The sequence below is a fragment of the Aulostomus chinensis genome, chromosome 20 (genome assembly GCF_037954235.1).
Source record: "Aulostomus chinensis isolate RoL2024-O1b breed Wild chromosome 20, RoL_Achi_v1.0, whole genome shotgun sequence".
Taxonomy (NCBI): domain Eukaryota; kingdom Metazoa; phylum Chordata; class Actinopteri; order Syngnathiformes; family Aulostomidae; genus Aulostomus; species Aulostomus chinensis.
This window is the reverse complement of record NC_141339.1, coordinates 9,204,246-9,229,543: the sequence shown is the minus strand read 5'-3', so window position 1 is coordinate 9,229,543 and position 25,298 is coordinate 9,204,246. Positions and strand designations below refer to the sequence as shown.

Below are 25,298 nucleotides of genomic sequence, written 5' to 3'. Positions count from 1 at the left end.
AGCTGACCTCAATACATGTCATTATTATGCCAACGTTTTCTGTCAACATATCCTGTCACATCACTGTGTGCAGCTCAATTGCACAGCAAATGCTGGCTGTGACGTTGTGCAGCAGCCTTATAAAGTTATCAGGATTGTTGACAGTCTTCATCATGCATGATGATGGTGGGAACCTCTCGATGGGCTATGGGAAGTGAAAAACCAGTGGAAAATTTAATGAGAAAAGATAAAAAATTTGTATCAGTGATGTGTTTTCTAGATTTATGTGTTCATATCATCACTATTTACTGGACGGTTTTCATTGCTGTTGAAGACTTCTTAAAAAATGGAACTGTACTGTATTAGATGCTTATTTCATTATCGATTGAATGTCCACATTTAATTTAATTTATCTGTATCAATTTATCAAATGTTCCCAGAGTATCCCAAACTGAGGTATAAGGGCTCCCAATAGGTAATGTGAGCCCAGATAAATTACTGTCATAAACCATCTACCTACAAGTTTCTGGTCACCTACCAAGAAAACATATCTGGAGCAAATTGCTTGTCAAAAAGATAAATGCTGCAGCAAAGTATGGGAATACTGTCTCCACAGTGGACACACACACACACACACACACACACACACACACACACACACACACACACACACACACTGGGTGCCAATTATAGTAACTGTGTGATGAGGTTTCTCATCCTGAGCCCCATGCTACCTTTGCTACTAATCCTTTGTTATTAATTATATCTTCAACAAGCCTACACAGTTTTTGTGGTGTCAGCACCATGTATCCATGGCAACAGCTGGTTTGTCCTAGCTCTCACGGATGCATACATATTTCTGCTGAATAAAACCGCGGTTCTCTGCAAAGAGAGATGGAGATGAATGACTCAAGATGTTAGAGTGAAATTTAAATGAAGCTGGTCCCGATAGAAGGTTGTCAGTGTCTATTCAGGGAATGATGCTCCAAGCATCACCATTGCAACCGGAATGAGACCAATGAGGATTTAAGATGAAATATAACTTGTATTTTCCAAAATTTTGGAGTGATACTTCATCTAAAAAGAGTATTTTACCTCTCAAGAACTCACAAATAGGTGTCTTGACCTCACAAAGACATTTATTCCACCTGCATTACTTTTTTGTGACTACAGAATGGAGAGACAGCTATGTATATTTAGCTTGAAGGAAATGGTGACTGCCAGACAAATAACAGCGACAAAAATGTCTGTGTAAAATCTCAAGTGCATCATGCAGAGTAATCTGTGTTTTCTCCGTCTACCTATATGTTCATCACAAAGACTGTGCAGAAAGGACCCAGTTGAGGGGTTTCCCTTAGTCAGGATGACATCTGGGCGCTTTTAAAAGGATTTGCTCCTGGAATGTCTAGCTGGGGGGAGCAGTGATCAAGACTCAGGTGGAGCGATTATTTCTCCATGCTAGTCTGCCAATGTTCTGTGGGATTCTCCAGTACATTTACTGATAATGACAGGGAAGTTCGGGGTTCCCTGCTGGACTTGTTACCTCCATGACCCTTTATAGGCAAAAAACATTTTGTTGGGAGGGATGATTACCCTTTTAAATGAGTGCAATGTTGCAGTGGTCTGCTAATGAAATTGGATGAATAAATCGACAACCACATCACACCTAAATTCATAATTGTTAAAAACATGAAAAACCTTTAAAAGTCTTCCTTTAAACTTCACATGCAAAGCCGTCTGCTTTCTTCTACCTTATTCAAGATGTTATTTTAGTCCAAGGATATTGTAACATATCTGGAACAGCAGACTCTCATTAACTCCTCATTAGGCCTAATGTTAGTTTGCCGAAAGCAGATTCATTAGCATTGTGTTGTTCTTGGCAGTGATATTTTGGTGCTTGGGGAAATAGAAGAGTCTGAGGTCTTTCTTTTTCTTTTATAGAGAGACCAAAGCATTGAGCATAATTAAAGTAAGTTTTATGATGTGTTGACTTTCTTTATTGCCCCATACATGCTGTTTTCTAGTGATGTTCAATGTAATTCTTTCAAATATTAAAAACTGTGTGATCCCATTTGCCGACTGTTTCAATACAGCAGTGCAGGGTGCTCCCTTGTGTTTTCTTATGTCATTTGCATGTAAGAGGACTTTAGAGGATCACAAAATTGAAGTGACTGATCTGGTCAACCAGTTTACACTCAGAGAAATATCTCTTCAACAAGAAACCCTGGGACAAACTAGCAGTGGTAAAACAATTCAGGAATTTCAGCTCAACAGCACCATCTATTGCCCAGATGTACAAAAACAACAAAAATAGGGTTCCTCCACATTCCTTTAATCATTAAAAAACACTTTCACTAAACTCAGTCTGCAGAAATGGAAAATGTACAAAAACCATGTAATAACCTGAACATTGAATCAGAAAACTATTTTCTATGAGCATTTAAGAACAAGTGTAACTGTTTTACTCCAGTATATGTCTTTGTTATTTACCCATGCAATAAGAAATACATAAAACACATCTAGAATACACATACACAAGCAATCATGTAAAAACAGGATAGAAAAGTGTAGATTTACAGTGTTACAGTACATAAATATAACTGTCTTTTCAAATAGTTGAACAGCAAAAACAGACTGCATCAGTCAGACATCCCACCCTGATAAGCATCCCTTTGAAAATAAAGGCCCAAATCCAAAAGGACCGTTTATCGATCAAAAAAAGTGACAGACTTAGTCGACAGTTTCGACCTGCGAACTTGCTTGTGTGTAACAAACAAAAAAACGAGAAATAATATAGTTTCTATTTTGTTTGTACACTTATGGTAGTAAAGTGTTGAGAAAATAACAGGTACTCTGATGTGAATGAGAAGCACTGCCTTTTCTTAGACGGTAAATCTCCCAGGAGGTAAACAAGTATACAGATAACAATAAAAGCAAATGACAATCTGATGTTTAAGTAGTGATACAGGTGTGCCATGTACTGATCCATGTACATCTCATGATTTAGAAATATATTCTTCCATTCAGAAATATTTCAGGAAATAGCAGAATATTCAGAATTTTAGTTTCCAGCATCAAATTAAAAAATTTTGTTTATCAATAATTGTATCCCTACAAAAATGTATATCTTACCCAATCTGTTTATAAGCAAATGACAATGCAGTGCATATTCAATATCTGAACCATTTTTAGGCTGTGGCTACACATTTTAAGATCACTTCTTTTTTGGTGGCTGCTCAATGAGTTTCCCTCGGTCATACTTTTGTCCAATACCATATGGGACATGTGCAGATATGGTTCCCAGTTCCTTGGCCCCTTGAATATGGAACATCTGGTCATCAAAGTAGATGTGTGGCTTTATCTTCTGCAGGAGGGGCCCTTTAGGAGCTCCAGCCAAGAAGAGAGCCTCATCGATCTCAAGGCCCCAGCTACGGAGGGTCTTCAGGACTCGAGCCCCTGAACTGGCAGCACTGCGGGCCGTGACCAAGAAGGTGCGGATGGGACAGTTTAAACGCTCGTTCTTAGCATAGAATTTTCTCTGGAGCTTCCCCAAAGCCTCAAGGAAACACTTCAAAGGACCCTGAAAATATTAAGGAACCTTGTGAGGCAAGGTAAACAAGTGCTACAGAGAAAATGAGATGGCAAAGACAAACTGAGACATATTTGGTGTTGGTGTTTTTTAACTTATGCTAACTGCATGAAAATATCTGACACCATTGAGGAACTAAGTAGTAACATTGCCCCTGAAAGGCGACAATTTGAATCATCTGTCAGAAAACCCTCGAGTTCACTGAGATTTTTCAAGTTGAGAAGCTCTATGACTTCTCTCTTCCAGATTTGACACCTCGACACAGTGAACAGCCTCTAAGAATGAAGAGTTTTTTGAAACCCGATTCAAGAACTGCAGCTTGCATAATAGTGATGTGTGGTTTTCAGTTACAATTGTACGCCCTACGTTTGACGCATGAGGTACTAAAACCAAACTAGATTAACAAGGCAATCCTAGACTTGATTTAAAAACCCAGCCAGTTTTGCCACTTTAACAAAGCCAGTAAGGCCAGTTTTGAGAGCATGCAAACATTTACTAGATCTTGCAAAGCTGTTTTGGGCCAAACAAGTCAAAAGCAAACTTTCTGAAGTCACTGACAGTCAATTCTTTTTTACACTGACCACCACTTTCTTACCCCAGACTTAGAAAAATAAAGCTATAGACCAGGCTTTCAACACTGGACACTAACACTAAATTTTAATGAATGTTAGCAATGTTCCAACGTTACCTGAGCCAGAGGTTTGTTCTCAAACTGTTTCTCATGCTCAAAGAAGGTGTCCAGACCATGTTTCTTCACAATGATCTCAGACTCGTCTGAAAAAAGGACGGCATCACCATCAAATGCCACCCTTAGCTCAGTGTTGCTCAGCTCAGTCTCTGTTTCAGGCATAAACATGGTGGCTGCAGCAATCCCTGAAGGAAAGAAGGTCAAAGCTGGTCAAACATCATAGTTTGGGAAATTCACACATCTAATAAGATATTTTCACTTCACTTGTCAACAATATCACAACAGGCTCTGTTGTTACTGCTGAGTTTCATGAAAAGTAGGGCTGTCCCTGCTACAACTTTTGGGATATGAAGCTTAGGTGTTAATTACCTGTGTATAATCAAACCTTCACTCGTGTCAATGTTTAACATAATGCTGATTGCACTACCTAAGCAGGCATAAGCCATACAAATTTCTATCAATCAGGACGGCTCAGCAGTGACTTGCTTTTTTCAGGTGATTAGCCAAAGGAGTGGATCCGTAGTGGATTGACGATATAACGGTAGCGTCCTTTAGCAGATCTGGCACTTGTCTTTTTTGAGATCATCTCTGCAAATCTCAGCATATCACATTCATTGTGAGAACATGTTCTTGCCATAGTTGGCCATTATTAAGTCAGTCAGTCACCCTTGAACATGTTAGTAATCTGACTCCAATGGAAAACATAACATACTACATATTTCCACACTGTATACATTGTTCAGAGTTTGCTTTTATATGCTATCATCTGTTAAATGTAAAACAGAAACTGGCAACAAGATGTGTCACAAACTATTTACTGTATGTTGATCAGCACATTTCTTTGAAAGGAACATGACCAGAGCCAGACAAGATAGACAATCTTGTATCCCCAGTGCATGCATCAGGGAGCTGAGTCTTGCTAATCCGCTCGCTAACTTAGCACAATGAATAGTTGTGGATGTTAAGTGTTAGCATACCTTTGTCAAAAGTTATCAAATAGACAGCTTAAACTCTTAAAATGGATTGAGAAGTTCCCTCCAATTTTTACAATTTGGATTAGAGATCTTATCCATCATCTTGAGTTGGAGAAGATTCACTATGGTACAAGGGAGTTTGTTCACAAGTTCCATGGTGTAGTGAGACCTTTTTTGATATATATGGAGCAGATGGACTATCACTGACACATGATACTCATTTTCAACAGTATCGATACCAACAGCGCCGTCTTGCTCTGCAGTTGACACCCAGCTTAACTCAGCACCGCCGCACAAACAGATCACCTCTTTGCTCCTCCCCTTACTAGAAGCTCAGCATTCGTAGGACAGAGCTGGCGAAACATGGCGAGTGCTGCTGCTGGACCTTCGTGACCAATTTTCATTGAAAATGTCAAAAGCAAAAGTGCAGTATGGAAGTATTTAGCACATGAGGCGAACAGTCAGGGGGAAGTCATAGTTATCAACAGGCCTGTTTGCATGCCCTGCTACAAGGCAGAGGTGACAAAGTCGAGTAGCACTAGCAACTTGACACGCTGTCTTCAAATAACGCCTTCTTGCTGAACAGAGTGAGGCCAAGGTTTACCTCAACTGAGAAAATGAGTCACATACAAAATTGAAAATCAAAGTGTGTAAATATCAGAGGTGAAAGCTTCAAAAGATTTCATGTGTGACAGCAACACTCATGACCATCCAAATGTACCTTCATCAATGGCCTCTGTGACCTTCTCCGGGTCCTTGGAGAGGTAAAGGTTGGTCATGTAAGCTTTCAAGTAGCCAATAGGACTCTTCCCTCCCGTCATGCAGAACCTCTCAATGGTCAAATCTGAAAGAACACAGCAAAATCAGTACAAAACCAAAGACCAATCTAATCTCATTCTTAATTGCTGAAATGAATGTGTGTTGCTGCAGCAAGTGAGGTGCCACCATGCTAAGTGATGCTGGGCTTAACATACCATAGTGATTAATGCTGTTTATGAGGCGCACTCCGACTTGGGCGTGGTTGTTAGTCATCAAGACAATATCAAACAACTCCTCACTGTCTGGGTAGAGGTTCCGCAGTCGAGAGTTGACATTCATCAGTGCCTACAGGAGAGGACATTACCTCAGAGTTTCCCAACAGAAGTGTTACAATATCAAGACCGCACACTTTCAGGAAAATCATGAAATATTTCAAAGGAAATGAAAAAAAAAGCCATGTTATCTGTAAAGAATACACAGGCCTTCATGAAAGGCGTTTGTCATTTAATTGGAATTAAAAAAAAAAAATCAACATGGTTACGCTAGGCATGCCCATCCATCGTCTACCACATATAGGGTCGCGGGGGGGGGGGGGGGGGGGGCTGGAGCGTATCCCAGCAGACTTCAGCTCTGTTACTGAATTACCTACTTAATCAACTAAGTTGTTCAGAGCATGTTTTTTTCCTAAGTGAAGGCCAAATGCTTTTCGAAAACCTGATCCATCATGTTAAAGGTGGGGGGGCTGGAGCCTATCCCAGCTGCCTGTGGTTGAGAGGCAGGGTTCACCCTGGACAGGTCACCAGTCCATCGCAGGACCAACACATAGAGACAGACAACCATTCACACTCACAGACACACCTATGGTCAATTTAGAGTATCAATCAGCCTCGTCCTCTCTTGATGTCTTTGGACTGTGAGAGGAAGCTGGAGTACCAGAGAGAACCCACACAGGCACAGGGAGAACATGGAGACTCCACACAGAAAGATCCTGTGCCCGAGCAGGGACTTGAACCAGGAACCTTCTTGCTGCGAGGCGACAGTGCTGACCACTGCACCACCATGCCGCCCACTAGGCTTGTATTCAATCATTCTTTTCTGAACTCAAATTACCCATGAGAACCTTTCCATTTGCTGTGTGGTTACTTTCATTAGATATTTATTTATCTAGGATATTTTAACATTTTTATACTGTAATTATAATGTCTGACACTGAATTTTGAAATTCGATCTAATCACGTTAGAAAGTTATCTTTCCATTGTATCAGTATCATAAACTGCTCTTAAAAAGACAATTGTGGGGTTTATCGTATTCATTTCTAGGAAAATGTATTATCAAACTTAATATGTATCAATGACAGATTGTTCAGGCAATTTTTTTTCCATCCTGATTCTTATAATAGAACCTATGTTCTGATACTGATGTGATACCAGTACAAGATTTACATGTATTACTGGTGAAATAACTGAATGTACTACTAGAGTATGTATGTGACATGATGACTCAGGCTAAACCTTTTCTGTATCATCAACGTCCATCCAGAGAGTGAAATCATAAACATTTATTTTATTGTCTGCTTCGACAGTCGCTCCTCCAAACCTTACACGTCCATGCTCTATTATTGGAACTTTTACGTGTAAAACAGCGACACAATGCTAGTCATCAAGTTCCTGCACAAGTTATTGTGTATGCGTCTGTTTGTAATGGAAATTTCTAGTCCAAAATGGTGAAGAATGCTGAGCATTGATTTTGATGAAACCACAAATCAATTTTCACTTCTTCTCAATGTAAATTCTTCGGTACAACTCATGTTATCAATTCTTCTTTCTCGTATACAATAGAGATAATGGAGGCTGAGCTAACTGGGAAGTAGCAGGGTCCCATTTCCATTATAATAAATCATATAGTATATTAATTCAGACTGATGCATACATAGACATGCTTACTTGATGATATACTGCTTCAGCATTTTTAGCCAGAATCAGAGTAATTTCCAAAACTGGTATTGGAATCAGAACAACTCTACTTGTGAAGTATTAAATCTTGCTCATCAGTAAACACTGTAAGTAAAGAGAAACATCCTTCCTTCAGGGAGGGAGAAGGTGGGAACAGCTTTCCTGTCAAACAGAACAAATGTTGCTCTAAGTACTGAAGTGCAATATATTAAAATACAGGAACACAAAAAACGCACTTGTGATCAGAAGGAGTCTTTTTGGATGAAATCCACAATCTATTCATATGCTGGTAGCCTTGTTTCAAAAGGTTTAATAAATGGATATTTGGCGACAAAACCATAAGCAAGAACATGTCAGCATCAAGTTACTGACTAGAAGGAGTGACACATGACCTAGACTGTCAAACAATACAACCTGAGTCGCTAAAAAACATTAGCTAATAATCAACATAAAAATTATAGATTCCAGTATGAATACACCAACACTTGCAGATTCCTTACCTAACCACAGGATAAACAGATGTGAATATTATCAAAGTGCTAATGTTTAATTGTGCAAATACAACAGCATGATATATTATGATATGACTGCCACCAGGAGGGTTTGTAACAATACATTATGGATAAGACAACCAATCCTCCCCAAGGAAAGTAAGATTTTTTTTCCCCAAGGTAAATTTCAAATATTTTCAAAAGTCTTGTTGCAGAGCACTACATCAGATACAACAAACACCATTATTAAACCTAAACCCAACTCAGAACCTTAGTTAGTCAGTTGCTGCAAACAACAATTGCCAAACCAGAAATACTGGCGAATCAAGCATTTAGAAATTCACCAGCGTTGCAGTAACAGAGGCAATTCACTGTAAGTCATGTAGTTAATTTCCTACACATTTTTAGAATGTTGACATGTGACAGGTCTGTGACATTAAACAGCTAATGAACATGAGAATATTAAATAATAAATCCAACCTGTCTTGTTTTCCCATATTTATGTGCTGCAATAACATTTACATTCTATTTGGGCAGCAAAAAGTAATCCATGTCAAGAAAATTAATGGCAAGTATTTTGGATAATTGTTTCAGTCCAGGAAAAACCATTTACTGGTATTTTATTTTTATTTTTTTATAATGTATGACCCCCCCCCCAAAAAAAAAGAGAGGAGTCTTTTACATTTAAACAGCTGGATGTGGAAAAAGAAGCAAATCGATTGCAAAGAACATTCTATGGACTAAAAAAATAATTTGTACATTAATCATGCAAATCTGCAAATTTACCAAAAATGAAAAGAGTCCCTTCTCTCTACTAAAACAAGTCACAAGTGGACTGATGGTCATAATGTCTGGATCCATCTTTCTGGTAAGTTGAAGAATGCAGCAAGTTTACAGAAGAATGTTCTTGTTGAGGAGCTATGTTTTGACACTGATGAATCATACAAAACTGTGCCTTTTCATTATCATTTATCATTTTAACCTAACCTGGCTTCATGAAATTTTTTTTCCAGGCGTGGCCTGAGTCAACTTGCTTTTTTGAGGGAGATTTTTGCAATAGAAGAACCACACCCTGCAAATACCATGTAGAGAAGGGGTGGGGAACCATGAGCCATGGAGGGCCATGTGTATGCAGGTTTTCCCTCGAACCAAACACTTCAACAGGTTCAACAGATTCACTGATCAACACGCCTTCAGCCACGGAAGTGAGTCAATCAGTGAAATCACCTCTTGAAGTATTTGGTTAGATGGAAAGCCTGCATACACATGGTCCTCCATGGTACATGGTTCCCCACCCCTGATGTAGAGGGGGTCTCACAGCGAGTAGACCAACCCGGGCTCGAACTCACCTTAACGAAGGGGAACGCAGGTCCCGGCTTCAGGGGCTCGTTCTCGTGTTCCACCTGATAAGCCACATACACCTCCACCCCCTCCTCTTCATACAGCTTCCTCTCCGCCACCATGTTGAAGAGGGTGCGAGAGGACACAGCGATGGTGACAGCATACCGGGGTTTGGGCTGGTAGGGAGGCAGAAAAAAAACACTTCAATGTCGCATTAACTGCAGTTTGTTCTGCGCTGACAACGAAAGGTGAAAAAAAGATACGGTAACAATCCCGAGGTTCAAACTTTTTTTTAACCCAAATACTTACCGGTCTGGGTTTGTTTGTTTTGAGGTTGTCAAAGAAAGCTTTAGCCGCAGCCCAGTCCTTTTCCTCCACGCTGTCCTCATTTGCAGCGTCATTTGGTTTTATGTCGCTCATTGTTATTATTTACTATAATTGAGTTTCTTTCGCCAAACGTCTCTTTGAAGAGCCAAATACGGTGAGGCAGCTGAAGAAGAGCGAGAAAGTTTGCGGAAGTACGTAGTGGGCGCGGCTCCCGCTAGTGACGTGGGCAGTTCAAGGGACCGCTGTGTGTGAGTGAGAGACAGAAGTTTTATTAGTCTGTATTTCTCGCTGAGGAACGTCACAAAGACTACCAGACTAGGCAGCAGAAATGAAAAGCACCAGAGTTGACCATATTTAGATTTCTACGTCATCATCAGATCTTGCGATGTTTTCTATGCAAAATCTTTGAGAGAGAATTAAAAAGTATATTTCCTTTGAAATGCAGTAAATTAATTGAACAAAACCTATAATACTCAAGTAAAGCAAAGATATGTCAAAGTTATACTTTGTTGACAGACTGAAACACCAACATAAACAAGGAAAGTACTGATTAGGACGACCTCAACTTAACCCAGTATGAAGGTTATCCAGCCAAATCTGGAGAAACCTCACCAGGATATCATCAACCACCTCCTCAAACATCAAGGTGAACCTTGCATAGGCGCTCATCAAAATTTTATTTTATTTTTTTATTTATGTCTATTATTTATTTACACACAAACATCAAACATCTGATGTTTCCTGATTCCATCGTACAACCCATGGCTCCAAATATTCTAATAAACTAGAAATAAGCAGCAACCAGCCAGTCATTCTCTCTTTTCTCCAGCAGCAGACAGTGTGAGGACACTTAACGCCTAATTCAGTCATGAGGGGGCTTCAGAACTCGACAATTCAAATTATCCAGACCTTAATCTTATCAATTCTGACCGTAATATCAAAAAAATACACTCACAAGTAACATAATTTCAAGTATATGAGCACCGAGCTTCAACATTTATCATTTCAACCTTCTTCATAAGAGAACCGTTTTGTTCAATTAACGGCTGAATATCAACACACCGCTGACTCCACTCAAGTCGTCTTTATGTTCGCATTTAAAAATGGCGGACAAAAAGCTACGTATTTTTGTCAATAACGTCGACCGGTATTCCTCCAGACACATCGCTGAGGTAAATTATACAACGTTATTCGCCATTTCTTTCCGGTGAACGCCAATTGAACGTCTCTCTCGTACTTGTCCTAGTTTTTATCGATTTGTGACGATGGTGAAGAAGACATAGAAGCCTCGGAAGAAGAGGAAGAATTAGAGTTCCCTCAAAGTGAAGCCGAACCCATTTTCCTTGTAGTTGGAACTGTGTCCGACCCAAATGACAAAGCAACTTTTTTATTTGAACAATATGTGGTGAGTAAAATGTAAAAGTGAATGTAAAAAGGTGTATAATGTCACCAAGTTGCTGTCAAGTACACAGCCAGGGAAGTTTGATCTATATTTTAGTACCAGTTGAGTCAGGCCATGTTTATGTTTGAGACAATAGGGCTGTAAACTGATTTTGGTTTTCTTTGCCTCTCGAACTCTGCATTTATAATTTTACATTTTCGTTCCATACTAATTTGAAAGATATCAGCTACTTTGAGTAATAGGTCTTTTTCTGCGCTTAAATACCGCGGTGGTTGGCATCCATAAATGTAGCATTACCGCCACCCACTGGATTGTACGTCTTCACTAATTACATCTACAATGATCTGGGCTGCGTACGAATTGCCAAGTGGCAACCTGCGAGGACCTACCGCTACAGTCTACTTCTACAACCTAATTGGCAACGTTTAGACACCCGAGAAGATTGGTGGTGAAGCACGACCTCTGCTGGCAGAGCACTAATACCGCAATTAGGTAGACAGCACCAACGAAAGCCCCACCTGCTGGCCGGACTGTCGTACTGCACTCTACTCTGAGCGCACCGTTCATTCATTCTCTATTATTAAGCACATTAACACACTTGTAAAGGTGTGTTCACACGCGTCGCGTTTGGTGTGAACACGCCTTTAGTCATCAACAATGACTATGAATGTTTTTGTTGCATAAGAATGGGAGACTGTTGGTGGCGCAAACTTGGCTTGCAGGTCCACAAGTTTTTAGCGGACGAAGACGAAGTCCGCTAAATGTGCATTGTAGGCCATAGGTTGCTCCGTAGGATGCACCTGAACCGACATACAATGTGGGCGTGTAGGCTGGAATTTAGGTTGTGAAGTAGGTCGCTACTCGCGCAGTTGTGGTTTCGGACAGCCTACGACCTACTCTGCGACCTACGATCCGACCTACTTGGCAATATGGACGCAGCGCAGGTTTTGTGATTAGTACTGTGGCCTCACAGCAAGAAGGTTCTGGGTTCGAGTCCAAGCTTGAGCTGGGATCTTTCTTTGTGGAGTTTGCATGTTCTCTCTGTGCCTGCGTGGGTTCTCTCCAGGTACTCCAGCTTCCTCCCACAGTCCAAAGACCTCAAGAGAGGACTATGATACTCTAAATTGACCGTAGGTGTGGCTGTGAGTGTGAATGGTTGTCTGTCTCTATGTACTGGCCCTGCGATGGCCTGGTGACCTGTTCAAGGTGAACCCCGCCTCTCACCCGCCAGCAGCCGGGATTGGCCTTAGCCCCCACCCTTAACATGATGAGCGAATGAAAAAGGATGGATGAATGGATCAGGTTTTCACAAAGCATATGGCCTTCACTTAGGAAAAAAAACATGCTCTGTTTTTCTGAACGACTTAGTTAATTAAGTGGTTAATTCAGATTAACAGGGCAGATAATTTTTTTGAGAAAAAAATTCTCATTCATTCACAAAGCAGATTTTTAACTCTCAAGTGAATGCAGTAGTCTTCTGAAGGTTTTTGTGAAACTATGATTAAAAATCCTGTGTTAAACTGTACTACAGTACCGGAATGTATTAAAACTGATGTAAAATTGATCAAACAAACCATTAAGATACGACTTAGAATGTAAGATCCATTTTTAGGAGTCAGTTGTACACATTTTTCATACTTTTGAGTACTTGAATACATTTTTAATACAAAAAAATTTCACTCATAATGATTGGTCTGGAAAGGGCTAGGCTTCAAATCTCTGAAATATCCTTGAAAGTAAGCATTTTAAATTTTTCCTCAATTATCTCATATAGGAACTTTAGTGTAACCATGTTGATTTATTTCTATATGTGTACAATATTTGATAGCCTGTTCAATCTCCTGCCAGTCACCGACCAGAGATGAGCTTCTTGAGCACCTGCTGAAGTGTGATGTGGTTGTGTACAACATCTCTGAAAATGCAACGCAGGAGCAGATTGAAGAGGCAACATGGGCAATTACAAGTACGGGAGCAAGACTGGATCACATCTCTTACATAATCTTAACATGTGTCTTGCTTTTGTAAAATGATATTCTTGGATTATGTCTGTTTACTTCACCCTCTCCCTTTTTTAATACATAGCCCTTCACGCTGAAATGGGTAGCTTCAAGGCTCAGAAAATGTTCATCTTAATCTCAACAGTGATGACGTGGGCCCTCATCAAGCCACAAAATTGGGTGAGCACAGAGAACATTTTGGCTAACAAGTCCAGTGCATAAAGCAACATCCTTAGTCCAATTTTTCTCCTCAGGAGGGATCAGATATTATGCCAATGGAGAAGAAGTACAGACGCAGAATACCACATCCCAGTTTCAAACCCCACAACAATTTGGAGACACTGGTGCTGAAACTCGGAGATGTAAGTACAGTAGATTATTCTAAAGTTCTAAAATACCGCGCCAACTCCATCATTAAGGAACAAATCATTTTTATTGATACTTTTGTTCTTCGATCAAATTTTACAGAGAAAGTCCAAGCTTCGTGGTTTTGTTGTAGCTGCTGGTCTCCAGTATGGAAAGGGAGAGAACCTTTTCCACTACTTTTTCAAGGTAGATTATATAGATTAGAGAGGCAATGTAATGCAGTATATAGTTGTATAAAAATCATTAGCATGTGTGTTTTATATCAGGAGTCTTGGTTGATGCATCTCCCAGAGATTCCCATATTTGGACTGGGTGTGAACTACATTCCCACGATTCACGTCTGTGACCTGGCAGGGTGACTTAATGCACCTTTACATGTCTTTTTTTGTCTTAAAATCATTTGTGCAGTGTGAAACTGACCGCGATTCTTTTTCAGAGTGATTCAAAACCTCATTGAACTCAAGCCAAAGTCAAAGTACATTCTTGCTGTCGATGATTCCAAGAACACCTTGGAGTATTTTGTAAAGGTAACTGTGATCAAGAAAATGATAATGGCTGTGTTGTAAAACTACTACTGTGGGACTTTCCTGCTCTCTCAGAACATTTGATATGTTTAATCAATCAACTTTGCACTAATGACTCATGACTCTTTACATATCTTAACTCTTTAGAGGATAAGTGATGTACTTGGCCCTGGAAAAATTAAGAAGGTACCAGAGCAGGAAGCGGTCACCATGAATGCTTTCAAGGTACAGTATTGGACTTTTAGAAATTAAGTGATAAGGTGTATATCTTTGCTCTCAGTTAGTGTTCGTAGCCAATGTTTTCTTCAGTCATGAGTTGTATGTTCTGCTTGCCCAGTTAATCCATTTCCCTGAGATTAGTTATCTCCAGAACTGTAAAGAGGGAGAGGAGAAATTTCGTGCCTTTATTGGCATTGCAAAGCTGTACAATGGAATTTGGAGTCACCAAAGGTCATCATATGAGCTGGTTCAGTTCCAACTGATAGCCTGAGGTTCCTCATTGCCAAGGTGTCACATAAGAAACATCTCACGATGGGTAAAAGCAAAGCCGTCTGTCAAGACCTTTGCAACTTTATTGTTGCGAAACATACTGATGGCGTTTGTTACAGAAGGATTTCTAAACATCTGAGTGTTCCAATGAGCACTGTGGAACCATGATCCAGAAGCGCTCCCTTCATTATTGGCACTTGGGTTGAAACTTTTCAGGAATGTGGAAGTGCGAATTAAAGGATCTGTAGTGAATTCCACAGGGCACCAAGGTAGTAAGACAAAGTTATCAGGCTCTGTAAATGACCTCTAATGATGGTAGAGTGTCCGTGATTTATGTTATGAAGCAATTCATTATAGTAGTACTGTCCTATGAGAAGGACATCTTTTATAGAACCCCCCCCCTTTTTTTTCATTTTTTAGTCCTGACCAGTCAAAGCAGATGGGTGTTCCGTTAGAGCCTTTTGTGCTTCCTCGTGGGGAACTTTTGACTTTAAATTAATCGATAGGGTACAAGCTATCGTGAGGGAGTATGAGACACATGGCCTGGCCACCAGAGTCCAGAACTTAACCCTACTGAGAAGCTTTGGGATGTGGTTGCGCAGCAGTCCATCTATCTCATCAATACAATATGGCAAAAAATGATTGCAATTGTGGATGGAAATGAATGTTGTGACATTGCAAAAGCTTATTGAAGTGATGCCACAGCAAATGCATGCCCCAATCAAAGCTGAAGGCAATCCATCAAACTGTTAAGAGGGTGAGACTTTTTTTTTTTTGGACTTGGCAGTGTTTATTAATGAGGACAAAGGCAACATATATAAACATAATATATTAATGTGGTTTTTTTTATGGAAAATGAACACCTTGGCGAGATTTAACCACTAGATTGACAGTGCAGACTGGAGTTTACTTTGGAATCTGCCTCCCAGTAAATGGGCAAAGACAAAATATGTTGGGAGTCATATCTTGGGTGTTTTCAGCTTCAGTAGCTCTCTGCACTTGTCATGACAATTTGCATTGTGTCAGTACTACACCATTGCTTAAAAAAAAACAAATGACAATAAAATACAAACAAATGTCTGCTTGTGTGATTTCAGCCAGAGGAACTTGAGTACCTGAGTATTGACCTGCGCTTGGATGCTTTCCTTATAAAAGATTCCTTCAACCTCAGATGGGTATCTGAAGCTGGGATGGTTGAGAACATGGAGAAAATTGTGAAAGAGTACAGCGACACCAGGCAGTTACTTGTGAGTGTTCTTCAAAATCCTTCAACTAAATTCACACTACATATACACAAGGCTTTAGAGCACTGCAGAACGTGATACTCTCAGTGTCTTTGCTGTTTCCCATCTGTGTCCGTAGCCTGTAAGAATCTGCCTGGTTGGACCTCCAGCTGTTGGTAAAACCACCGTTGCAGAGAAGCTGTGTGCTCATTACGGACTACACTACATCGCTGTGAAAGAGGTCATCAATGAAAAGATCACACAACTGGTAAAACAGTTTGTTTACCTAGGACTTACTGTCACCTGATGAATGGAAACATACTGCCCTCTTGTGGAAAGAAACAATATCATCTCTGAAAGTGTTCCATTGGCAGCTAATTTATTTTTCTGTATCCTTCAGAGGGAGATCATAAATAGAACCAACCCTGAAAATGACAGTGAAGAGGAAGTGGAAGTTGTGAGAAAACAATTGGAAAACATGAACAAAAGCATGGAAATGAACGCAGGTGATTTTGGTTTATATACAGCATTTGTTTGAATATTTGTTAGTTATTTTATTTTGAAATTTGAGCAAAGGGTTTTTGATACGTAACATGGTCAATGCAGGTTTGAGCTACTGTGAACTGAAACTAGAAACGCCTGTGTACCTCTATGATGTGTGCCACAGTGACTTTCACTTTTGACCACCAAAATGTTTTCAGGCCATTCAAGTTTACATTACATTAAAGGTCCCTATTACTGTTGGATGCAGTTGTATCTACGTTTAAATTACTAGTAGATTTTTATAACATGGAAGATCTTTTAAGGGTCACTCTTTGTTTACACCTGTGTTTTTTGAATATTAGGTCAACTGGATGACCATCAAGTTGCCGACATTTTGCAAAAGAAACTCAGTTCAAAGCCGTGTATGAATCAAGGATTTGTCTTGGATGGCTTCCCCGAGACATATGAGCAAGCAAAGATGATTTTCTCTGGTGAGTTCAATCCATTTGTTCGAAAACTGTATGATCTACAGTATGGTATTTCTCGCCCTGATGTGTATACACTTATTTGTACAGATGAGGACAATGAGAGACAAGATTCACCATCAAAAGTACCTGCATATCACAAGATGACTCCAGGTTGTTCATTTTTAATGATAGTTAAATTAAAATTAATGATTCATTGATAATGATTCATCATAGTTCTAATAATAACACTCAATGTTTTCTTGTCCTTGTTTTTTCTTTCCTTTTATTTTTTCAGAGCACATTTTTGCCTTAGATGCGTCTGATGAGTTCCTCACAAAAAGAGTACAAGGACTTCCAGAGGGTGTGGCGAAGGAGATACACTACACCCAGGATAAATTCCTTCATCGTCTGGCGAGATACAGACAACTCAGTGATCTCCAGGAAACCCTTCTAGAATACTTTTCTGAGATTGAGATTCTCCCCGGGTTTATTGGTACTTCCAGATTTTCCATATAACATGAAATAGATATGTATATACACACATGATGTATATGTGATAATATCATATACATATATATATACATGTATGTATGTATATATATATATATATATGTATGTATGTGTGTATATATATATATACATGTATGTATGTGTATATATATATACATGTATGTATGTATATATATATGTATGTATATATATGTATATATATGTATGTATATAGATATATACATGTATGTATATATATGTATATATGTATGTATATAGATATATACATGTATATATATGTATATATAAACATGTATATATATGTGTATATATATGTGTGTGTATATATATGTGTGTGTATATATATATATACATGTATGTATATATATACATGTATGTATGTATATATATGTGTGTATATATATATGTGTATATATATGTGTGTATATATGTGTATATATATGTGTATATATATATGTGTATAAAATGTGTGTGTGTATATCTGTATATACATACTATTGACATGAAATTTTCACCAGCAACCCATGAAACCCACACGTCCATAAATTATGTGTTATAAAATGGAATGACACAGAAAAAGTATTGAACACATGAAGAAATGGAGGTGCAAAAAAGGCACAGAAAGCCAAGACACCAGCTAAAATCTGTCAGTAATAAGAAAGCAATCCTGCCCCTTGTCAGTGCAAATTAATAGAGTATCAGCTGGTTCAGTTCCAACTGATGGCGTATGAAAGAGCACCTCATTGTCAGGGTGTCACAAGAAACATCTCATCTCATCTCATAATGGGTAAAAGCAAAGCGATCTGTCAAGACCTCCACAACTTTATTGTTGCAAAATGCACTGATAGCATTGGTTACAGAAGGGTTGCTAAACTTTGAATGTTGGGGTTAGCACTGTTGGGGTCATAATGCAGAAGTGGAAACATAATTTCACCATAAACCGGCCACGACCAGGTGCTCCTCCCAAGATTTGTGACAGAGGCGTTAAAAGTATTAAAAGAAGAGTTGTCCAAGAGCCAAGGACCACTTGTGGTTGTTTCAGACAGACCTGGAATTAGTAGGTACAATTGTTTCAAAGCTAACAATAAGTAATGTACTCAACAGCCATGGCCTGTTATGCACGCTCACCACGCAAGACTTGATTGCTGAAGAAAAAAAAACATGTTGAAGTTCATATAAAGTTTGCTGCACAACATTTGGACAAGCTTGTGAAATACTGGAAGAATGGTCAGATGAGACCAAAACTGAACTCTTTGGATGCCATAATACACACCATGTTTGGAGGTCACATGGCACTGCACATCACCACAAAACCACCACACCAACAGTGAAGTTTGGAGATGGGAACTCATGGTGTGGGGCTGTTCTTCACCTTTTGGCACTGGCAAAATTAATATAATTGAAGGAATCTGCTGCCATCCACCAGGATGATGAAGATGAAACAACCTTCAAGATTTGAAGAATGCATGGAAGAACTGGCCAAAACCACACCAGAGTAATGCATGCAACCAGTTTCACCTTACAGGAGGCATCTTGAGGCTGCTCTTAACAACAAAGCCTTTTGTATAAAGAATCAAATAAAGTTAAATGTGTTCAATGCTTTTCCTTGTGTTATTTCATTTAATTACACATAACTTAATTGATGGACATCTAAGATTTGATTTCTTTGCATTTGTGGGTTGCATGGGTTGTTTACGACATTTGGTGAAAATTCCATGTCAATGGCACATTAGAAATATATTTACTGAGAAAAATGGTGGCGTGTTCAACACTTATTTTACCCGCTATGTATGTATGTATGTATGTATGTGTGTGTGCATATACAGTATGTAGCCTATGTATATATGGATAGATACCGTAGATTGATATTTGCAGTGAAGAGGACAGAAGTGTGTCTTATCCTCTGTAGAGGTCAACACTGATGATCCTGAGTACTTAGAAGTTCTGAACATGATCACTGAAATGGTTGGGACTCCCAAGAACTATGGCTTTAGTCCAAAACAGCAGGAGGAGAAGGACAGAAGGCAAGAGGAGAGGAGGAAACAGACGCTCGCAGCAGAAATGGCTGAGAAGAACACTACTCTGGCTAAGATAGCTGCTCAGTATGAGGAGTGGGTACGTTGAGAAGAGCTACAAGTGGAAAACTGTGTTCCATGATACAATCTGACATTGACGTGATCAAGTAACTCCCATGCTGCTTAACTCTATACTTTACCTTGATGGCAAGTAAATCCCCCAAATTAAAAAAAAAAAAATTTCACCAGATTTCCTAAATTAACTTAACATCTAACTCCGAAAGTGAAGTTACCAACCTTTGAATATGTATAATCACATACACAAATGTGAAAAGATTTTTTGAATTACTTAAGATATTGATAGCTAGAACACGTTTTAGTTACCAGTTACAAATTTTTTTAAAAATCTAATTGATCTGCCATCGAAGGAAAAATCTGGTCCCAGATGACATCTGGCGTTAGAACATTACAAAATCAAAGTCACATTGTGGGGTTCTTAAAAGATGAGGTGGACTTAATTTGTTAGATTTGCTGTCGTTGTTGTCGAGGAATGTTCCGCAACCTCCCCAGAACATGCCTTAACTCAAACACTGCTTAAGTTCTATTTAAAATCTTGATCCCCCAGGACCATGAGATGGGGCTAACATCATTGATACCATTGTGCTTATCCTACTGTGACATACAAAAATATTTTCCTCTGAAAATATTATTGCTTTGTTTTTTTCCAGCAAAAGAATTTGTGGGAGGTGAAGAGGCAGGAAGAGGAACAATTAGAAGCTCGTGCTTTCCCCCTGAGGAACTACCTGATGAAGTATGTGATGCCTTCACTCACTGAGGCCATGTTAGAGTGCAGCAAGATCAAACCAGAGGATCCCGTTGACTTTTTGGTACAACACCCTCTAGCACACAGTAGACCCCCAGATGAATTGATATTGAACACAGTTGCCACTGTTTATATCTTGTGTTTTATTTTTTTCAGGCTGAACATCTGCTTCGGCACAGCCAACACGATTAAAAATGAACACACGTGCAGCCTTTGAGGCTGTGTTGTGATCCATCAGTGTTGTATAATAAAGATGAAGAACTTGGGGAGGAAAAATATTTGTGTCTGTGTCATCCTTGCTTGTACTTCTTTAGAATCTGCAAGTGAGTTTCCAATCAATAATCAATCAAAGTAATAATTTTCAGACATTTTGCAATTCAACAAGGGACTGATATTGAGTAGTTTTTAATCATGTCGGTTTCTGCGAACAGATGAAATGATGACAATTCTTTTCAGATGATTTTGTACAAGACACAAGAATGGCAAAGAATGCAAAGGCTAGAGGTCATTTAATCTCGACTTTCACTAAAAGAGGACTCAGATCTAGTCTGTTTTGGTCAAATGCGCTGGGAAAAGTGGAAAAACTGTTCATGTGTACCTATTTTGGTTTATCCAAGCTGAGCTCACCTGGAATCATGCTACTTAATAGCAGTTGTGTGGTAGCTGCTGCTGGTGGTGACACAGGTGACCCAGACTGGTGAAGGAAGAGACCAGCTCAGGAGAGGGCGAGTGTAAGCGTTCCATATTTCAGACACTCATCCCACTATAAAAACAGAATACTGATACAGTACATATAGGAAAAAAATGGATAAAGCACACAGACATGCACGCACACACACACACACACACACTTTGGAAGGTCCAAAGTCCTGGATGAGATAAGGAGGCCTGAACTCTATGGCTCAAACCGTGCCACTTCATAAAAACATTTTGGCACATGCCAAATATTACATATTAAGAGGTTTTCAGTTTTCAGAATGAAAGGAGTAGAAATGTTTCACAGGGTGTACGACTGTGTGTGTGTGTGTGTGTGTGAGTGACAGAAGTCTATTGTTTCGCCAGGTTTCCACTCATCAGTCCATCTGGCATATGACTCAGCAGCCTGTAGAGTCAGTGCTTCCTGGAAAAAACATCCTCACACTGGTAACATTCCGGCAAAGATGCAAGCGGTGTTTTTTTGGAAAGGTGTTTACATACATAACTTGAACCCTAAAATACTGACTATATTAATTCTTAGACTAAGTGTCAATTAAATATGGTTAGGAAAGTGCACACATAGTAGGTAAAACAGAATGAAAAAAAAAAGATTTAGTCCAGTAATTTCTGTCTAATCTACAATTTCAACACTAGGTGGTGTAGGTGTTCCTTCTATAAACTATAGAGGAAGCAAAGACAGGGCTGGATAATTTTTTGAGATTCATTAATTTTTCACTTCAAAGAGAATGCTCTTTTTTCACACACTGGAATCCAAGTGAGCTCTAAATAAAACAAATCTGACTTGAAGGGGTCTTGTGAAATTAAATTGTCTCTTCAGTTGTTGCGGACATTGAAGTTGTGTCAGGAGTCTTGTCTCTAGTTTCTTTATGACTGATGAACAATGGAATTCAATCTGTAGGCCTCATGTGGAAATGAAGTCATCATAGAAAATGTCCTGTAGCAGTTACTGTTCATAGGAAATTAGAGCTGCAAACTATAATATGGCTCTTTTGAAAGGTGAGGTTACACTTTGTAATAACCTGATAGAGACTGAACATTCAAACACAAGTCATGAGTCCTTGTTGTACCTCTTAGAGGCCTTTGCATAGAGTTGAGCCTCTGCAGAGACAATTTATATCTTCACCAGGATTCATATCAAGAGTTCCAGGATTATGTTGTACAGATTGCAACAAGTCTAGTGAGGCAAATTTATGATTGTGGGCTGTAAATATTATCCCCATGACTTTCATAGGTAGGTTATATTTTGCTGTAGGAGAAAAGGGGAAAGGCAGTACCCATTAAACCCTAAATTTTACCATGAACTAACACTATGTGTTCTTTCCGATTTACATATATGATAAGGTGAGCTGGGCGGCACGGTGGTGCAGTGGTTAGCACTGTCGCCTCACAGCAAGAATGTTCCGGGTTCGAGCTCCGGCTCGGGCACAGGATCTTTCTGTGTGGAGTCTCCATGTTCTCCCTGTGCCTGTGTGGGTTCTCTCTGGTACTCCGGCTTCCTCCCACCGTCCAATGACATCAAGAGGGGACGAGGCTGATTGATACTCTATTGACCGTAGGTGTGGCTGTGAGTATGAATGGGTGTCTGTCTGTATGTGTTGGCCCTGCGATGGACTGGTGACCTGTCCAGGGTGAACCCTGCCTCTCACCCAAAGGCTGCTGGGATAGGCTCCAGCCCCCCGTGACCCTTAACAGGATAAATGGAAGAAAATGGATGGATGGATGGATGGATGGATGGATGGAGGGATGGATGGATAGATGTCAAACTTAGCATTCACCTTGCTGGCAACTCTAGGAAGTCTAGCAGAGAGTTTGACAGTCAGAATTCCACATGGCTTTGTCAGCCTGTCTGTATATATGTATTTAGAGATCAATGCCCTGTTTCTCAACACATGGCAAGTAAATTAAAAAGTGTTTATTTGATGCCTTGCCAGCAACTTCAACAGCAGCTCCCACACACTTTGGAGATGCTTAGCGCAACTGTTACCACTGATTGACTGGTTTAAGGGCCTCAGTGGAAGTAATGACCTGTCCAAATGTGAACATTTGATAAAATTGAATCATCAATGTTAAACCATTTGTAAGTTGACTTTTGTTGATGGAAATGTTTTTTTTAATTATATGCACAACTCATAGAACAAAGCAAGCAAGCTGCGGGATTGATGAGATCTCCAGTTTATAGAGAAGAGGAGAGAGAAGATCAGGCAGTCTGACAACAGATAATAAAATTTGCTAAACTTTTTCAAAGTGTCTGGTCACAACTAAAATGTTATCTTTTCCCAGTGTCTAGCACAGTCTGGATACCGTTACTACTGTGGGGAAAACAGGTGTGGATTGCAGAAAATATTTTTCATGACATGAAAATTCAGTGAACAAATGGCCTTTTAAGGTTACATAAACATCACAAGCTATGCTTTTGGTCAAAAATGAAGAATTCACACAGTTGCATGGAAAATGAAGTGATGATGTATTATATCTAAAAGGTCAATTTCAATATGTTGAAACTCCTGATGTTCTGCAAATGCCATTGCTCTATGCTATCTCTTGCAGTTGAGGGGATGATAATTACAATTTGTCCTTCCTTAGTCTGAACCAACATGGATGGAAATTGTCATAGGTAAACAGCCATGAAGCAGTACTAAAGTTTTTTTATATAATTACTTTTACACTATAGATTATTTTCAAGACCCCAGATGACATCCCAAAAGAGAGCGGGTGGTGTCGTTGGTGTTGTTGCTGTTATCTCTGTTTGGTGTCATCTCTTAAAGGCTGATTCCATTTAATGGCGGCAGAGTGATTTCATTCAATTGCTCCTGTGAATCCATTAATGTGTGCAATCAATTACATTTATTATGATGAGAGTTGGGCGGCACGGTGGTGCAGGATACTTCTGGGCACAGGATATTTCTGTGTGGAGTTTGCATGTTCTCCCTGTGCCTGCGTGGGTTCTCTCCGGGTACTCTGGCTTCCTCCCACAGACAAGACATGACATCAAGAGGGGACGAGGCTGATTGATACTCTAAATTGACCGTAGGTGTGACTGTGAAAACGTAGCTGCCTGTCTCTATGTGCTGGCCCTGTGATGGACTGGCGACCCACTCCAGGGTGAAACCTGCCTCATGCCTGAAGGCTGCTGGGATAGGCTCCAGCCCCGCCACGACCCTTAACAGGATAAGCGATAGAAAATGGATGGATGGTGGGAGTTAACAATATCACATAATTCTGCTGCAAGTAAATTTTTACTGAATAAATGTGTAGCCAAGTTATTCATTTTTCAACTTTATCACAATAAAACACAAACTAGTTCTACAATATCTATGCCTGTTCATTATCCTGCATTTATCTTTAACAGGAGAAAAGCCATTGGAGAGTAAATTACTGGGCAATACACAATCATTTGTGGGAGGGCAAAAAGGTCAACTGAGTCCTCCTCATTACCAGTGTTGGCAGTGGCAGCGAGAGAACCAGAGCGATCTGGCAGAACAAATTAGGACAGACTTCCTCTGCAGGGAGCAGCTCCAGCTCTGTCACTGACATTTAGTATCAGATTTATGGGGAGAAATGTTGAGGAGGTGTCCTGCCAAACACCCACAATTGCCATAACTCATGCACTCACTGTGTGTTAGCGTGGATGGCTCGGGTTTTACTGGACCCCAAAGCCTTCTTCACTTTCAGTATTTTACAGCTTGAAGAGGAGATTGTTCGATTAAAGTTCCTTTTCTCCAGGTCCAGGGAAGAAGAAGTTAGATAACACTCATAATGTAGACTGCCTAAGTAATTAACCTCATTTAGCTTGTAGCATCTGCCAGGTCCAAACTGCCGTATCTCTACTGTTGTAAAACTGCTCCTGAATGACCATCCAAAACACCTTAGAAGAAATGTTGAGAATTTCAAGTGACCAAAGCTGTATTTATTCTCAGGTCCTTCTGGAAAACATGAGTCATCAGTCCAGATGGTCCAGCTTCCTCGATTGTACAGAAACTTCTCATCAGGTTCAAATCATGCTGGGAAACAAAAAACAAGATCCATAGTTTAACCATGGAACTGGTCCTACCAGTCTTAGGGTGGAGCTAGGTTATGTAACTATTCAGGGCTTAGTTCAAACTTTTGAGGAGATATTTTCCACATTTATTTGATTGTGATTATATGCACGATTCTTAACACAACTGAAATGATACAGTGCC

At 39.7% G+C, this 25,298-nt stretch overlaps 2 protein-coding genes across 4 annotated transcripts; one reads left to right on the top strand and one right to left on the bottom strand.

The window, feature by feature from the left end:
* Positions 1 to 2,290: 2,290 nt before the first annotated feature.
* On the bottom strand, positions 2,291 to 10,332 carry LOC147242746 (cytosolic 5'-nucleotidase 1A-like). Its single transcript, XM_086189449.1, has 6 exons — positions 10,084 to 10,332; positions 9,783 to 9,950; positions 6,205 to 6,334; positions 5,952 to 6,074; positions 4,257 to 4,441; positions 2,291 to 3,559 (listed from the first exon to the last, which is right to left on the bottom strand). Exons 1-6 carry the CDS (start codon positions 10,192 to 10,194, stop codon positions 3,194 to 3,196), a joined length of 1,083 nt encoding a protein of 360 aa, XP_086045575.1. The 5' UTR covers positions 10,195 to 10,332; the 3' UTR covers positions 2,291 to 3,193.
* Positions 10,333 to 10,855: 523 nt separating this feature from the next.
* Positions 10,856 to 20,673, top strand: LOC147242745 (adenylate kinase 7-like). Of its 3 annotated transcripts, XM_086189446.1 has the most exons (18): positions 10,861 to 11,273; positions 11,348 to 11,506; positions 13,352 to 13,466; positions 13,586 to 13,680; positions 13,755 to 13,862; positions 13,969 to 14,052; positions 14,133 to 14,221; positions 14,303 to 14,393; positions 14,538 to 14,615; positions 15,977 to 16,126; positions 16,242 to 16,370; positions 16,503 to 16,608; positions 16,948 to 17,076; positions 17,161 to 17,223; positions 17,348 to 17,545; positions 19,472 to 19,677; positions 20,306 to 20,464; positions 20,557 to 20,673. In XM_086189446.1, the coding sequence occupies exons 1-18, from the start codon at positions 11,205 to 11,207 to the stop codon at positions 20,590 to 20,592; spliced, it is 2,064 nt and encodes a 687-aa protein (XP_086045572.1). In that variant the 5' UTR covers positions 10,861 to 11,204; the 3' UTR covers positions 20,593 to 20,673. The 3 variants fall into 3 exon arrangements, with proteins under 3 accessions (XP_086045573.1, XP_086045574.1, XP_086045572.1); XM_086189447.1 differs by lacking the exon at positions 20,557 to 20,673 and having other exon boundaries at positions 10,856 to 11,273; positions 19,557 to 19,677; positions 20,306 to 20,454; XM_086189448.1 differs by lacking the exons at positions 19,472 to 19,677; positions 20,306 to 20,464; positions 20,557 to 20,673 and adding an exon at positions 18,989 to 19,421 and having other exon boundaries at positions 10,859 to 11,273.
* Positions 20,674 to 25,298: the final 4,625 nt, after the last annotated feature.